General features: G+C 36.3%; 1 protein-coding gene across 1 annotated transcript in view; it reads left to right on the top strand.

Annotated features, from left to right (window-relative positions):
* The first annotated feature begins 13,146 nt into the window (after positions 1–13,146).
* Thsd7b (thrombospondin type 1 domain containing 7B) overlaps positions 13,147–18,518 on the top strand; it is a 719,928-nt gene continuing 714,556 nt past the window's right edge. The window contains exon 1 of the mRNA XM_090343132.1: positions 13,147–13,285. Within this exon, the coding sequence (XP_090199258.1) occupies positions 13,147–13,285 (139 nt within the window). The remainder of the gene's footprint in view (positions 13,286–18,518) is intronic.

The raw sequence follows: 18,518 nt of genomic DNA, 5'->3' as shown, positions 1-18,518 counted from the left end.
TCTAAGTTTGTAATTAAACTTCTAAATGTAAAGCTTCCAGTGGCAAATTTCCAGGACACCCAGTGAACTTTAGATTTTTCTTTAAGAATAACCACTTTTTAGAAATGTAAGTTTTGTGTTTGGGCCTGTTTATCACTTTAAAAGCTTATTTTAAGTACTTACACATGCACTTGGTGAGAACAGAGATTGGTACAGTCATTGTGAAAGACAGATTCCTCAAAACACCAAAAATAATGCTAGCACATGATCAAGCTCTTCTTCACCAGTTATAGCCAAAGGAAATGAAATCAGCATACTGAAAAGATAGCTGTGCACTGTTGTTTATTATAGCATTATTCTCCTTAGCCAAGAAGTGGAATCAAATGAGAAGTCTATAAGTGATTGAATGTATAAACAACAGGTGGTATATATACATGATTGAATATTAACTGTCCATGAAAAAGAACAAAATCTTGTCATTTGCAGCAATATGAATAGAACTGAAAACATGCTAAACAAAAAGAGCCAGGGACAGAAATATAAATACCACGTGTTCTCACAAATATTATGGAAGTTTAAAAAGTTGAGCCCGTAAAGCAGAGACACAAAGATATTATATCATAGGCATCAAAATACAGTTAGATGGAAAGGAAAATATACTAGTGTTCTACAGCAGAGTGGGGTGACAGTTATCCAGCAATTGTTTATATATTTCACAAATAACTGCAAGAAAAGACTTGGGGGATTTCTAACACAAAAAAAACAGTAAATGTTTAAGGAGATTGGCATGCTGATTACCTTGATTTGATCATTAAACATTATACACTTGTGTTAAATTTTCCTGCCACACCTTATAAACATACAATTAAAAAATACTTATAACCAGTATCAGTGGCTTGTGCTTATAATTCTAGTCACTTGGGAAACAGATCTGAGGATTGTTATTTGAAGCCAGGCAGAACAGGAAAGTGTATGATCCTTATCAAAAGCCCATGAAGTGGGTAGAGATCTATCTTTAAACAAAAACGCTCAGGGACAGCACCTAGGCTGTGAGTTCAAACTTTAGGACTGGAACACATATAGACATATATACACATACTTATTTACACACAAAGTGATGAAGGTGACAAAAGGTTTTTTTTCTGTTTTACATCATAATCGTCTGCCTTTTCCTTGCTTTGTGTTTTGTTTTTGTGGTGCTGGGATCAAACCCAAGGATTGGTACTTGTGGGGCAATTCCTATGCTAAACTGCTCTTTGAGATTGTAATGATGGGGGCAGGGGAAGAGGAATGCATTGCAATTTGTAAGAAAGGAAAATTGTAAATAAAATTGACATGATGCCAATTTCCTTCATGTTGAATTGATGTGTTTAAAAAATACACATATACATATATGCATACACACATGCACACACACACTGACAACTTTGCTGATGTTAGTCAAAAACTATAATGTCTTCTAATCATCAAGAATGTCCTTATTAAATGTCTTGTAGTTTGTAAAGTATGATAAGAATTTACAAGTACCTTTTGCATTTCAACTTCATTTGCAATGTTTTCTTTTTTTTTTTGCAATGTTTTCTTTCAGATACTATTCTACCTTTTGGAAAGGAGGGATGAGACAGGATGAAAGTCAATTCTACTAATTCTTCTTAATCTAATAAACAAATTATTAGTGACCCATGAATAAATGAAGCTGTTATAAGTGAAAATTTATTCATGCTAATGAAAGAGTCTGATAGAAATTTTGCAGGGTTACAAACATACTATTATTTTTTTTTCAGTACAGATACCATTTATTTCCAGATATTCGTTTTTTAATATTTTTTATTGTAATTAATAAAAGGGTTACATGTTATTTGTCAGATAGAAGGTGCATTAATTCACATACATTGATACCCTTTCACATGTCTTGGTCCCCATTACCCTCCCCCCCACCCCGCCTCTTGGTTTTCCCCCCTTCCCTGTCCAATTTCAAGTAACCAAATGCAAATGTATCCAATATATCAGATAACAAAGTGAGATATTGTGACAATATGAGATAACCAAGGAACAGCAAAAGAGATGAGAGATAACATAGCACATTAAGGACAGCAATCATTCATTATATGGCTTTTGTATAGTATGAAGCTAATTGAATGGACCTCTAGGATATTGAAACAAAAGCCACATACTATTATTTTTGTGTCAACTATGGACATATTTTTCAATAAATTTCTTTGCAACTGCAGATACATAATTAATCAAGAGAACACAAAGCTGTATTTACAGTTTAACTAGATAATTGTCCTGACATTAAATATTTAGAGTGTTACATTGTAGAAAATATTAATGAGTAATTAAGTATTTGTAATTTCAAAGGTCAACAGTATCTGAAAAGAGGACGTTATCTTGTTCACACAGCTTAGATATCCTGAATTCCTATAAGACTTCTCGGAGTAACTATTAAATGTAAACCTACATAAAATCAAATCTCTATATCATTTAGATAAATGTATCTAACAGATTCCATATAATATTGTAAAAATTTCTTTAAAAATTAATGATTAAATTATCCCTTTCACTTTCACTAGGGGAAAATCTAGTAGATTGATGTAACTATGTATATAATGTTTCTTAATATGCCTATAAATGTATTGTACCTATTACTCTTTATAGAATCTGTTTCTAAATAAAATGTATTTTTTTTACTTAATCTAATCTCCCCCAAAGGATATTTACTTTTACTTGGTGATTGTTATGTGTTATATTATCTACATTTAACTACAGTATTTAACTATATTTTAGCACATCTGAAGTTTTCTTATAATTCCTTGCTTTACAAAGTATCTTAATTAGTTGCACAAAGGGATTTCAATTCAACATACCAGTTTTTAAGTGCAATGCATCTTATTCAACCCCATCCCTTCCAATATGCTCCCATCTGTCCCATCTCTCCCCCAATGACCTGGTTTACTGTTCACATTGAATATTTTTTCTGCAGTAGTCTAACATTTCTCTCTCCTTTAATCTCCTCTCCCCTTTACCTTACGCACACAAAACATGTTTCAGTTTCTCTGTGTTCTCTTTATGACACTGTACAACTGTAGATGTAGTTTTAAAAAAAAAGTTACACTATGCAAATACTCTTCTTACTTTGTTTAAAAAATTGATGTACTTGAAGTTTTTTTTTTAAATTGTAGACAATATGTAAGTTTTCTTTCATCCTTTGGGGCTTTTTGTTTGTTTGTTTTCTGTTTTGCCAGAATTGGGGCTTGATCTCAGGGCTTGAGCATTGTCCTTGGTCTTTCTCAAGACTAGAGCTCTGCACTTGAGCCACAACACCATTTCTAGCTTTTTCTATGTATGTGGTACTGAGGAATTGAACCCAGGTCTTCATGCATGCTAGGCAAGCACTCTACCAAGAGGCCAAACTCCTGGCCCTCCTTTGGTTTATTTGGTGAGTGGCATTTATAACTTCTTTACAAATCTTGACAAATCTTTAGACAGAAAGTTAGTTAACTACAAAATAAACTTTACTTTTGCTATTATCTTGTGTGAAGGCAGAAATATGGCTAGGTTGATTTTCATATATGAGAGAAAGGATTTCCTTGTTACTCCTCGGCTTCTCTGGTAGGGCAAAGTGATATGTTATTTAGATTAGCACTGAGGGACAATTGAACTGGGGGCTCCAGTAAGGAATGAAAAGAACTGCCTCCTGTGTTATGTGAAGCTGGCCTACCAGACATTTGTGGAAATGCTTAATGGTATGTTGGATATATGATTTGAAGAAAGTAGTCAGGACTGGAGATATGAGAATGAATACAGAAAAAAAAAAAACAGGATCAATGATGCATGGTATTAAGAGCCGTAGAACCAAATTAGGTAACCCTAGAAAGAGGCAGTAACATTGGGAAAGAAAATAAGTTTGACTCAATGTTCGAGAAGTAATGTACCCACAACCTCACGAATGTAACTGTAACACCCCTATACATTACCATGACAATAAAACAGACACACACACACGCGCACACACACACACACACACACACACACACACAAGTATGAAGATATAATCAGAGTTGGTTTAGATGTTTGAATGATAGGATATGTCAGGGGTAGAACGAAGAGATTGGAAATAAGAATTTTTTTTTAAGGAGCGTTTGATGTCTCTGTCTCTGTCTCAGTGAAGGAGGGTGTGTCATGGAAGATTTTAGCAAATACTAAGTAATGAGGAGGTGATTCTATGAGCTCTAAGATGACTTTTCATGAGAAGATGACCAATTGCGCCTAAGATTGCAAGATTGTATCTATGATACCTTCGGAGTGAAGGAAGCTACAGAACTAAATTCTTACTTCAGATTCTGCGTATATCAATAAATTAGTTCTCAAGGGAGTAAGGACTTGGGAAGCTTACTAGAATAATTCCTCAGATCCCTTAATGAGAGAAAACTTTCCTTGGATATAGTGGCTATCATAAATGAAATGTCCCTTTCTTTACTGGAATAATACTGATGAAAAATGAGAAAAGACACAGATATTTTTGTAGGAATAATGCATATATTACCCAAAGAAAACAACCAGAGGAAGAAACCAATCCGACCATGGTAGAACCAGGAGTATTCAGGTTGAGAGTAACCAGAATATATCATTGTGTTGCTTGATCATGTGTAATGCAAAGTTGTGTTTCAGTACGTGAAAGTGTACAGAAGCACATACAAATAGAGGCTTATCAGTACAGCCTCTGCCCCTAGTATCAGATAGTATAGATCTTAAAAGTTGCCTTCAGCTCCTGTAACATTAAAAAACTCATAAAAAGTGACCTCAAGCAACGATTTACTTTTTCTCACAAGAGAGAAGTTCTAGATGTCGACAGTTCTCATAATGGTTCCTAATTCTCAGGAGCCCTTTGGTTTCCCTCTCCTTTGCTTTTAGGTGATGTTGGTTGCAGTATGACTCTGGCACCTCCAGACATTATGTCTAGGTGAAGAAATGGCCAACAGCCCTGGACTCGCCTATTTTTGTGGGATGGTATATTTTTGTTAGACAAGGGAGTCTGCAGATACAAATCATCAGCCAAACCCATGTCATATGGTTTACTGACAGGCAAACTTGTGAATGTGTCTTCCTTCTTTCCTTCTTTCCACTTTTCCTCCCTCCCTCCCTTCTTCCATCTCACCTTCCTTTCTTTCCTTCCTCCCTCCCTCCATCCCTTCCTTCCTTCCTTCCCTCCTTTTTCTTTGATAAAATAAGCTGATATTCTAGAAGAGAGAGTATTCCTATGTGCCACCATTACCGAGTTGTTATTTTGAAGGTCTCAGAAAAGCTCTTTTTTTATTGTAATTAGTAAAAGGGTTACATGATATTTGCCAGATAGAAGGTGCATTAATTCACATACACTGATACCCTTTCACATGTCTTGGTACCCATTTCCCTCCCCCCCCACACCCCCCACCCGTCTTGGTTTTCCCCCCTTCCCTATCAAATTTCAAATAACCAAATACAAATAAATTCAATATATCAGATAACAAAGTGAGATACTATACCAATATGAGATAACCAAGGGTCAGCAAAGGAGATGAGAGATAACATAGTACATTAAGGACAACAATCATTCATTATATGGCTTTTGTTTCAATATCCTGGAGGTCCTTTCAATTAGCTTCATACTATATGGCCTTATGTATCAAGATTTTGCTCTATTGCAGATCTCTGCTAGGAGAGCCCAAGGTTTCTACTGATTATAACGAATGAGGGAAACCATTGAGCCTAAGTTCCTTTGAGTCTGGCTTACTTCACTTAATATGATTTTTTTCTAAGTCTTTCCATTTCCTAACAAATGGGGCAATGTCATTCTTTCTGACAGCAGCATAGAATTCCATTGTGTACAAATACCACAACTTGTTGATCCACTCATCAACTGAGGGACATCTAGGTTGGTTCCATATCTTTGCTATGGTGACTTGTGCTGCAATGAACATTGTTGTGCTAGTGGATTTAGTATGCCCTTGTTTCTGGATGATTGGGTAAATGCCAAGTAGTGGAATTGCTGGGTCATAGGGGAGTTCTATGTTTAGCCTTTTGAGGCACTGCCACACTGCTTTCCATAGTGGTTGGACGAGTTTGCACTCCCACCAACAGTGTAGTAGTGATCCCTCCTGGCCACATCCCCTCCAGGGGATCCTGGCTCTTTTAAGCCATCATTCTATTATGTCCACAAAGGTTTATTTAGATATACATAAAATATTTGTGTTAGCATTTAGCAGAGTTTTCTGTTGACTTCCTTGTATGATGTGAACCTCTTGTTATGATTCATATAGCAAATTAAAACCAATGTGATTGCATGTTTTTCTGGTATGCATCTATGGACCATGGACTTACATTTAAAATCACAGGCTGAGTCTGGAGTCTGACAGGCTGGAGTCTAGAGACTGAGGCTTACAGTGTAAGATCCTGGCAGCTGAAAAAGTTTGGGAAGTTCCCTAATTCCTTAAACATATCATTGTGAGGACAGAGGTGAATCTCTTATAAAATAGGGTCAGTATGTATCTTTAATTGGGGCTTTTTGCCAGCGAGTGCTCTTAGCTCTTTAGAAATGTGGCACAATGTCACAAGACTGGGAGGTTGAAATATCATCTCCCACTTGTTTCTGTGTGCAAAGTAAAGCTGGATGGGGCCAGGTGTTTGTCCTAGTGGTAGCATTCATGAAGTCCCAGGTTCAATTCCTCAGTACCACATACACAGAAAAAGCCAGAAGTGGTGCTATGGCTCAAGTGATAGAATTCTAGCCTTGAGAAAGACCAAGGACAGTGCTCAGGCCCTGGAGTTCAAGACCCAGAACTGGAAAAAATAAGTATAGCTGGATGGAAGGTTCTGAATGGTGTACGGTGACATTGACAACCCATTAGGGAGCACCCATGCTCTCCACACTTGCTATTTATTCTCTTATCACGTTTCATCCCTTCAGAGTAATGGGATGATGGTCACTGCATAGCTGAGGATCCTTAGGCTTTGAAGTTGTTAGGCGGCCTGCCAGGGTTCATGGAGAGTGATGTAGTAAATGCACAAGACTGTGGTGTCATCAGGGTTTTCCGTCTTCCCTTTAATATGACCTCTGTCAGAGTCAACCTTGGACTGATTAGTTAACATCCTTACATCCTTAATGGTTACTCTCTATTGTAAGAAAATGGGACTAATCGCAGATAGTATTATAGTGATGATAAGTAACTCAAACCACATGAAAAGTAGTTCTTGCTGATAGTTACAGTGCTACTCTCTCTTGTTTACCTTTGTGACAGTTTACAGTTGTCATGTTCCTTGCCTCAGTTTTCCTTCTCTAAACCAGGAGAGGACATTAAAAAACATTTCATAGGATTATGCCAATGTTTAATGATGCATATAGATCAATACTGTGTACATGCTAGCATATGGTAAGCAGGGGATGAAGCTGAGATAGAATGCACAATATTGCTGTCAGAGATGAGCCATTCATCAGCCATGTTTCTAGAGCCATCCTCTCTGCACACTTACCGTGAGATGGCACTATGGGGATACACATAATCTCTGCTTGTTTCCTCCCATTGAGTGCTGTTCCTTCAGGCTGAAAAACAAATTGAAACAGCTTCTATTCTATTTTTTTAAGTTCTGAGCCTTTTAAATATTCAAGGACTTCAATGATAAGAATATATTTAAAGGAAAATGAAATTCTTTTGAAGGGCAAGGCACATTTTTTATAGTTAGAATGGCTTTTAAATGATTAGAAAACTAAGACTAAAAGAAGAACTGGGTTTTTGTTTGTTTGTGTATTTATTTTGGTTTCTGGTATTATTCATCAGTTTAGAGCTCACCTTACAAACACATGTTGGATGCTAAGATATAGAGTAAATAAGTTGATTTGGAAATTCAATGACCTTCATGTTGTAAATTATTCATGCCATCCTGGGAAGCCTGTCTCCAGCATGACTTATTTTTCCATAGTTTAATCCTTTTCCACTTGAGTTAAGCAAACAGAGCTATGCAATTTCTTGTCCTCTCATTTTATTTAGAGTAAACTCTTTTGTGGCCTCTCAAGTTACAGGTATGAGAATGACTCCCAGTATCTTCAAAGAATAATGTAATGAGTTGCAGGAAGTTAGAGGTAGGAAGAGATTTAGTTCAGTGGAATACGCCAAATCTGTACAAATTCCATATTGTACTTTCCAAAAGCTCAGTAGAGTCTCCTTGTACTTACATATGAAATAAATGCAACATGGCTGATGTCTGAAGCTCCATCAAAGCTGGTTTCCTGTTCTCTGTCCCCAAGCTTCTGGGAAAAGGAAAGTAAGTATACTCTTGCAGGTAGTATAAATACCAAAACGTGTTGCTTTTTCAGGGATAAAATTGGTGTTGCATCCTAAATTGAAATCTATTTCAATCTTCTCTAAGATCTGTTTTTGATTTTTTTTGTTAAATATCTGTTTTGATTTCCTACTAATGCTATGCTTTGTTTGTCAGTGATAGATAAATGAGTTCTAGCCACAAGAGTGCAAGGGATTCTTAAAGTCTGGAAGAATGCTGAATCAGAAGGCTGAGTTTGGGTCTAGATGAAGCAGAAGGAACCTTGAGGGCAGTGAGACTTTTACAGAATCAGTGAGGGATTTGAGGTTGGTAAGAAAGCCCAAGAAGAGATATAAACTTTTCAAGGATGTCCAAAGATTGATGTGAAATTCAAAATATGTAAATCTCTTATGAATTATTCTGGTTCCTATGGGATTTCATTGGCAACCACAATCCTTTTAAATCTTTCAAAATCCTTTTAAATAGCTTATCTACAGCTATTTGTCCTCCCCTCCTCCTTCCCTCCTTTCCCCCTTCCTTCTTTCTTCCTCTTTGTGTGTGTGTGTGTGTGTGTGTGTGCGCGTGTGCGCGTGCGCACGCGCACGCACCAGTCCTGGGCTTGGGCTCAGAGTCTGAGCTAGAGCCCTACCATTTGAGCCACAGCATCACTTTTGGCTTGTTTCTATGTATGTGGTACTAAGGAATTGAGCTTGGGTCTTCATGCATGCTTGGCAAGCACTTTACCACTAGGCTAAACTCCAGGCCTCTTTCTTCCTTTTACTTCTATTGAGTTTTTCATGTGAGTGTAAGTAGCAGAGCTTGAAGTCTGGGCCTCACTCTCTGCTTTTCTGCTACAACTGGTGCTCTACATTTTAAGCTACACCTACACTCCAGCTTTTTGCTGGTATTTGGAGATAAGAGTCACACAATTTGTCTTCCCCGGCAGGTTATGAGTCTTCTTTCAAAGATTTCAGCCTCCTGAAAAGCTAGGATTATATGCATGAGCTAATAGCATCTGGCCCCTTCTTGACTTTCATTTACATTTTTATATCTTGAATATGTTTTCGTTTATGCGGGTTGTATGTCTCCTACTAATGAGAATTCACAAAGTCATCTCTTGTGTGCTAGATGCTGTACCATGAAAAGGAATGGCCTAGGTAGAAAGCTAGTCTGTTAGCTAATTACTTTATTAACTTAGGAAGTAATACCTTGGGATCATTTACCCCAAAACACAATCAGAATTTTTATTAAATGACCTCTAACATGGCATTGACTTAGATCCTTCATTATGCAGAGACCAGCTCATTTGCTTTCTCAGGAATGAACACACACACACACACACACACACACACACACACACACACACTTTGCAGGCAGTTATGATTCATGAATTTATAGTGTTTTATAGAGTCTATATAGGTTATTTCTTACTGCTTCAGTAAAATAATTGGCAATGTTATTTTTCTAAGCAATGTCACAATAAGGTCTTCATATATAATCTGTATAATGCAAATTTATTACCCATTTTTGTGATATGGGTGGAGTTATAAAGAAAATTATATGTAGATTTCTGGGGAAAATAGTAGCCTATCTTGACACTTCCCTTCAACCTAAGTGTCCTTTGAGAGACAAAAGACCTAGTCAGACTTTAAATTAGGTATGGTTGCACATACTGGTAATCCTTGCATTCAGAAATTAATGTCAGGAGGATCATGAGCTCAAGATCAATCAGGGATACAAGATGAGACCATGCCTCAGTACCACAGAGAAATTAAGAAACAGTCCAAGTTAGATAAGTGAAACCAAAAAGTATGATATATATATATATACACATACAATATGATTATATCATTTGCAGGGAAATGGATAGACCTAGAACAAATTAAGTAAGGTAAGCCAAGCTCCAAGATAACTGGCACACAGTTTCTCATCTGTGAAGCTAGATCTAAAATGTAACTGGACATGATAACCTCTTGGCATTCACACACAAACAGTAAGACCTAAAGAGGATTTCAATAGGGGAAGAACACGAAGGAGTAACTCCTGAAACAGAAAGGAGGGTTATTTATTTATGTTGCTCTGCTTGTTGTTGTTGATAGTGGTGTGGTAGTGATGGTGTGTGTGTGTGTGTGTGTGTGTGTGTGTGTGTGCATGTGTTTGTGTTCTTGTGTGGGTACAGGGGAGTGTAGAATGGAAGGGGAACAAATGAAATCATGGTATTCAGAAAGCAACATGGAAAATGAATCATGCAACTTCTCAGGAATGGGAAGGGGAAACTGAAGGAAAGTGGAGGAACGGGTGACAGTGTCCAAATTTTATATTTATTACCTGAATTTTGAAATGCTACCCCTCTGTACACACTTTAATAATAACTATACAATTATATTAAAAATTAGAATGTGATCCATGCATTTCCAACATAGAGTATGTGGGTGTATGTGTGTATGTATAAAGATGTCTCTTTAAGAAGTTACAACTCTTAGATAGATGCTAGTTTGTATGGGAACATAAGGATAGGAGCTGAGATCCTGGGGCTTCTAGCAAGGAATTCCTTCCCATACTCACCACTGTGAAATAAGTAGCCTTGAATTCAGGTACAGCAAAATTTGATGAGTAAACCCATATGCCGTGGCTGTACTTTGTCCTCTACAACTCTTGGAACCTCCTCTAGCTATGCTGTAGCTCCAGCTCTCAGGTACCAGTTCTCTCACCTGCCGAATGGAAAGAAGGGGAAGTGGATGAGGCTTACTGATGGTGATGCATATCCATAAATCTTCATATGTTTAAGAGGGCCTGTATGGACATCTTGCCTAGACTCCTGACCCCTGGGATTCTGGGAAAAAACTCGAGGCCACAGAATTTAAACTATGTAATCATATAGTAACTTGAAAATATTTCTCCTGGAGAAGGGGCTATCTTTTTCTGCTTTACACAAAAGTATCATAAGAGCCTAGCAATAGGCTTAGAATAACCTATAATTTAGTACTTGTATTTCTCGGCCCATCACTGAAGCATAGCTGTGATCAATCATACTCTTGGTTGTTTGCCCCAAGGAAATGTGACCAATTCAGTTCAAGATAAAAGTGTTAGAAGTGTGCCTAGGAATGCTCCAAATGTTCCAGGAAACCCTCTAACAGAACAGTCTTGGGGAAGAATAGCTTCCTTTTATTTCAACAAAATTCTTCCACTTTTGCCCATATCAGTAATGGAAAGTGACATAGACATTTAAAGAAAGGCTCTGGGTGCCTTTCAAGGTATTTTCTTCCTCTTTGGCTTGAAGAAGGCTATCAGAGTGCTATGTACTTGAACTCCATTGTTTGGCTCCATAGAGTCATTTTTACTGATTCATACTTTGCCACCATACTCTTAGAGTGTTCTTGGAGTGTCAGGAGATTCACTATGTATGTATAGTACAGATGGTGTTGTCTGTTATAGTTGAACTAGAGATATGTTCAGCACATTTTCCCAACGTTATCTGTATTTAGGAAGACTACTGGTGGTAAATTCTACTAATGTTTGGAAGCAGGGCTGTGGTTTCTCCCAGGGGAAAAAAAGAAGGTATGCTAATCCTGTGCATATGAAGATATAGGACCATAGTGACTCTTTCTTTGCTTTGGTGACCAGAAAACTCACAATCAAATTTGCTCTCTGTTTCTCCTTTCTTCTTCCTCCCTCTTCCTTTCCCATGTCCATTTATTTATTAATTTTATTTATTTATTTATTTATTTGATTGATCCTAGGAGCTTGAATTCAGCCAGCTTGAATTCTTCAGCTTAAGGCTACCATCCTACCCCTGGGCCTGGGCACTGTCTCTGAGTTATTCAGCTTGAGGCTACCGCTCTACCCTTGAGTCAAGCCCCACTTCCCTCTGTTTTCTAGAGGTTAATTGGAGGTAAGAGTCTCAGGTCCTTTTGTGCCTTGGCTGGCTTTGAGCCTTCAGTAGCTAGGATTATAGGCATGAGTGACTGCTCATGGTTTCCTTTTATTTTTTGTAATTTGAGTTCTAATCTGTGTTTTAAATCTCATCTCTACCTCCTCCTTCCTCTCCTTTATGTTCTTTACTCCATCTACCTATCTAATCACCAGACCCCCAAAACACAAAAATGTCTTGTTCTCTTTCCTTGATTTGCCCTGACACTTTTTTGAGCCCTTGTGCTCACCTAAAGCCTTCTTGTCTCCTCTCCTCTCCTTTCTTTGCTTTCTTCTGGGGCTTTTTTTTTTGCCATTCCTGGGCTTGAGCTCAGGGCCTGAGCACTGTCCTTGGACTTTCTCAAGGCTAGAGCTCTACCACTTGAGCCTCAGCACCACTTCCGGCTTTTTTTTTCTATGTATGTGGTACCGAGGAATCGAACCTGGGTCTTCATCCATGCTAGGCAAGCACTTTAACCACTAGGCCAAACTCCCGGCCCACTTCTGGGGCTTTGAACTCAGAGATTTTTACTTGACTAAGTTGATAGATCTTTTGAAACTTGCCTCCAGACCTGTTTTCTGTTTATTTTGGAGTCTAGCAAGCCTTTCTTTCTGTCTAGGTTGGCCTTCAGACATGATTCTTTAGATCTCAAGTAGATTATAGACCTGAGCCACGGGTATCCAGATTCAGCCTTTCTTTTCTTGTAAGAATAGGAGGATCTACTCTATCTGTAGAATTTATAGATTCTATAAGGAAATATTGGCAATGTAGCTAGTTAGCTATTGATTTCAGATGTTGAAATTACACACACACACACACACACACACACACACACACACACACACACTAATTTTGTGGTAATGGGACATTTTCAATTCTGTCCAAATGAGGTCTCTTGACTTACCTACTCTTTTTTTTTTCTTTTAGGAATAAACAAGTCAAGTGTGTGAAAAATCTGAAGAATGATTCCAAAGTGTAATCAGGCTGTTAGTTGCTGGGTATGGAGGAGCACAAGGAAGCTGTTTCTACTGCTTTCAGTCTTACTGTTGCATGTGGCTCATTTGGAAGGCAAGAAAGATAACCAGTTCATCTGGAAAGCAGGTAGGAACATCCTAGCTATCCATTGCCACATTGTCATTAGTAAGAAAAATATTCTTTCCAACTTTGTTCTTAGTTTGCAGTAGTGGGAAATACCCAGAGAAGAAAAATAGACCTTGTTTTTTTGGTTGGTCCTAGGGCTTGAATTCTGGGCCTGTGTGCTGTCCTTGAGCTCTTCAGCTCAAGGCTGCTGCCCTACCCTGTGAGCCACAGTGCCACTTCCAGTCTTCTAGTGGTTAATTGGAGATAAGAGTCTCCTGAAAAGAGACTCTTTTTTTATTAAACAGTTTAAATTGCCTAATTTTTACCTCCATTTTGCTTATTATCCTTTGGAATTTTCATATTGTTGTCAATTATGATTTTCATAGCTACTTTGACTTCCCTTTTTTAAAAAAAAATATTCCACCACAGTGCAACACATTTGTAGCAAAAATCCTATCTGCATTTAGGTGTTTTTCTTCCCTAAAAATGCTGTGGATCAAAAAAAATGCTGTGGATCTGTTTTGTAGATATCTTTGCTTCAGGGTTTAATCTAGGCTATTATTAAATACTTCCCAGCATAGATATTGTACATCTGGTTTTGAGAGCATGAAAAGATATTCTAGCAACTTTACTTATTAGCTGGGATTAGAAATTCACCTTTATATATTAGTGATATATGAAAATATGTTATGTAACACTTTTTGCACATGAATAATTTGAGTCCATTTTGGAGTACTTATTGCTAACATATATTCTTTTCTAAATATTTCCTTTATTTGGCAGTGGAATGTTTTTTGATGTTTAATTTTAAAGTCTAATAACTTATTAACTTAAATTATGAACTCCAAACATCTTACTCTTTGTATAACTTTGTTCTGGATTTTAATTTTCTAAAAGTTTCACATTTAGCCATTCAAAATTTGTATTACTGTTTCGAGTCTATTCTCACACATATAGATAACTTATAATTGCTCTTTGTATAACTAATGCTTTCCTTTGTTCTGGATTTTAATTTTCTAAAAGTTTTACATTCAGCCATTTGTAATTTGTATTACTATTTTGAGTCTATTCTTGCAAATATAGATAACTTATACACTTAATATGTTGGAAGGTAGATGTGATGTTCTATAATATCTATAGTCTTGAGGCTTTTCATTTTGGTTTTATCATCTGTAAATTAAATAGACTGTGAACATATTGTCACCATGGAAATATGTATAAAAGTGATATTTTAATATTTAAATTACTTCACAAAAATGAAAGTGAATTATGCTTTAAAGTATATTAAGAATGAGAAAATCCAGCGCCATTAGAGATCCAGACAGGAGGAAATTTAATTGCATTAAAGCCCCTATAAATTAGTTTAATTGTGGGCTCCAATACAGCATTAGTGATTTCTATTTTTTCCCTTTTAGTTGTTTTTCAGAGCTTTGGAAATAGTTCTAAAAGTCGATATTGCATTTGTGCAAAAGGCACTTTGTTTTAATCACAAAAGACAAACACTTTATCAAATCAAAATAAGCATATTTATCTGGCTATGCTCCTGACTAAATTTCTCTAAGAAATGCAATTAAAATTGAATGTAGCAAATTTAAAGCATTAATGAGATGCATTAAGAAAATGAGCTTATTTTGAAGCACATGTATAAATGTGTGCCTTTCTAAAAGTAGGTTATTGGACCACAATTGGGCAGAACCAGCTGTTGATTGGATGAATAGTTTCATAACTATCAGGGTTGATTTTCAAAAATAGGAATCATTCCCATTAAAAACTCTACATTATTCAAAGTGAACATCTAAGTTATTGTTCTCATTTTCACTTCTGTTCATTTCTTACCTTGTCATTTAAAAAAGGAAATATTAAATATTAAATATCTTCTAAACCAAAATATTTGTAAGTAAGCATCCATTTCAAAAATACAAAAAATTTACAGTGTAAAATGAAAAGCAAAATTTCAGATTATACATCCAATTCTCCAATCTCTTTTATCATCCAGATATTTTCCTCATATGTGTGTGTGTGTGTGTGTGTGTGTGTGTGTGTGTAAAATGACACAGAACATATGTGGAAGTATCACAGTCATTATTACTTGAGATTCTGCCAGAAAAAAGGGCTAAGGTGAAAATTATTGATAAAAATGTACAAGTATAAGCAGCATTTATGGACAGCCATAGACCCTATGGCCTTTAGAGGGATACATTCAATAGAAGTGAAAATAGGAAGGCAGGAATGAATGGCCCTGCCTTCCTATCTTTCTGCCACTGCATCTAGAACCCCCATTGGATGAATCTAATGAAACCCACAGCAAAAGAGCCCAATGGTATGCATAAGGAGTTCAGCCTCCTGGACAGGGAGGGAGTAGAGTGGCAAATGATGAAGAATGATGAATATTAAAATACCTCATTAAATGAATTTGTGTACACATACATACACACTTCATAGCTAGAATCATTCTCTGCATAATTACATGAGTCAGTTTGATCATATAATGATTAGGGGTTGAATATTACATATTAGCCCACACAAGTAACCTCCTCTTTTCATAGTTGTATAGCATTCTTTCATATTTTTGTTCAGTAGTTTATTTTACTCATTTTCTGTTTCTTTTTCCACTTTGCTTCCCCTATTGCTTGCCATATGAATGGCTTAGAGTATTTTTCTATCATAATTGATGCTGACCTGGATGAAGTATTACTTTAAAGATAAGACATACATGGATTTGAGAAGTCACATGTCCTGCTGCAGTTTTGGGTCACCATCTTAATAAGTGGCCATGCCATCTCAAAATGTTATCTATTTATAAATGAATTTGCTGTCATTTATTTTGTTTTAAAAATATTTGTTGAACTGAACTACATTTTCAGTATGTTTTCAAATTTAAGAACACAGGCCTATTGTAATCTGGATTTTTAAACAGATTTTCTTGGACACCCAAATAAATATAATTTAGGAACCTAGAAACCATTCTCAAGATTTTTGTTAGTCTCCATTATTTTTTTCTGTATAATCAGAAGGTTAGATGATAGCTAACTTCACCCAAATTAGTGGCATTTCTATGGAAGTCTGGGCTTTGAAAGCACAAATGAGAAATAATAAGTGAGTGATATGTTGCTAAGGGGTTTTGTATTAAGGAGAATCTTGTGAATTGTGTAATGTGGGGTTATTGGTCTGGCAAGGAAGTTGAATCTCTGTCTTCATTATGATGAAATTCTGTGATGTATAATTAGCATCAGGCAATCAGTCATCTATGCTAAAGAATGATCATGATAACAACAGTATCAGGTATGAAATAAAGTTGCCTGTTGTTTTAAGTAATAATATTAACTATTCTTGTGTACCTGCCATGCAAAGATGAATAGATTATGATTGCTGAGACTAGTATCCTCTTAAGAAATGTCTCAGTATTGGTTCTAAAACTAACAGTTGTTGAGAATATATACTACATTCTGGGCATGGTTTCAAGGACTTGAAACCATGGAAGGTATGCTAGAGAGTAAAGGGTAGGAACAAAAGGAAAAAGGGATAGGTAGTGGTAGAGGAGAAATTACAAATCTGAGCAGATTGCTTATGGGTTGCATAATTGAATAGAAGAATTTGAATAAAGACCTGAAGAATCAGAATCTGGCTACAAGGATATTAGGACAGAGGATATTCTAGATGAAGAACACACAAGGACCAAGATCAACATGCAGAATCAGAGAGAACTTGAGATGAATGATAGAAAATCCAAAAGGAAAGAAGATGGGCCAGGTCAGCCATATTCCAGAAAGATCCTGGAGGGTTTTGACAGAGCAGTGATGTGATCTGACCTTTTCCCCATAATATTTGAATAAGATTATTGTGAATGGTTACTTGAAAAGGAAAAGACAGGGAGACTATGTAGACATAAAATTAGGAGAGTACTGTAGCTATAAAGAAGAATGATACTACCTAGAGTCAAGGACATGACAATAAATGTGGCAAGAAAGTGTTGACATGAGTGTGTGTTGTAGCCAAAGTTTTCCAGTAGATATGATGTTACTCACCCAGGTCTAAAGACATCTCTGATTGCACAAGGGTTCTACTTAGCATCTGCAGATGCTCTTCCTCAAAAAAAAATGAGGTCAGTTCCTCCCCTAACAAAGAATTTTTATGTCCCCAACTGCCAATAGCATCAGAAACCTATTAAAATGGTTGATAAATGATAGAGAAAAAGGAAAAGAGGTGAGATGATGCCGACTTGGCTCTCAAAAGCAAGAAAATGAAGAAAGTCATTGAATATTGGCTGTTTGTGAAGGACCTGCCACTGCCTCTGGTTTTATGAATTCAGGCCTGGACATGTGCTTATTTTAAGACTATAGAAAATTCACCTAGTATTGTTGACTAGAATGTGGGATATGTAGGGTTTGAATCCGGAAAAGTTTCTGTTGGAGATGTTCCTTTGAGAACTACTAACAGAAGAAGAATTTAAAATGAGCCTTAGAAATGAAAATGTGGGTTTGAAATTGAAATTTACAATCCTGAATATGCAGAGAATAACATTCTAATTACTTCCTTTAGGGAGCCAAATGACATTAAAAAAGTTCCTGTGGAAAAATGCACATAACATAAACTTTACCATTTTAGCAGTTAGGAGGTGTAAAATTCAGTGATATTTCATAAGCTTACAGTGTGGTAGAGCCATTACTGCTATCTAGTTTCAGAACATTTTCATTAGCCAAAATCACATTTTGCAAGTGAGCTTATAAAAAGACTGGAAGACAAATTTTGCTTTGGATAAGAACTTATGGAAATAAAAAAAATGCTCCATAGTTGTTGTTATTGTTGTTGTTGTTGTTGTTGTTGGTGGTGGTGGTGGTGGTGTGTGTGTGTGTTTCTTTTACTAACCTTAAGTCATCTTAAGAAACTGCTCCCACATAAGGGAAAGAGATCAAGCTTTGTACATGATCAGAACCATGTTCAAATCCTGAATGCCTAAAGGGAAGAAAGGGGTTTTTATCTCTCTGAATCTAATTTATCCTTCTGGAAATGATAGTAATAACTAACATTTCACAGGCTTGTCAGAATTAAGAGACCATATTAAAATATCTAATGTACAGTGGCAATTTAGTAAAGGTTTCCTATGATTTCTATTATTGTTATATAATAATTTTATATTTTGAATGTTTGCTTATGTTTTGGTATAAAATAGCTTTTATTTACTCTTTTTCTTTAGACATATAAACCAGAAATGTTTACTTGTCAACTATATATAATTCATTATCTATTTATGATT

This window comes from Megascapheus bottae, chromosome 12 (assembly GCF_031878675.1).
Source record: "Megascapheus bottae isolate mThoBot1 chromosome 12, mThoBot2.hap1, whole genome shotgun sequence".
Classification (NCBI taxonomy): Eukaryota; Metazoa; Chordata; class Mammalia; order Rodentia; family Geomyidae; genus Megascapheus; species Megascapheus bottae.
Note: the sequence above shows the minus strand (reverse complement) of the source record. Positions and strands in the feature narration are given on the sequence as shown.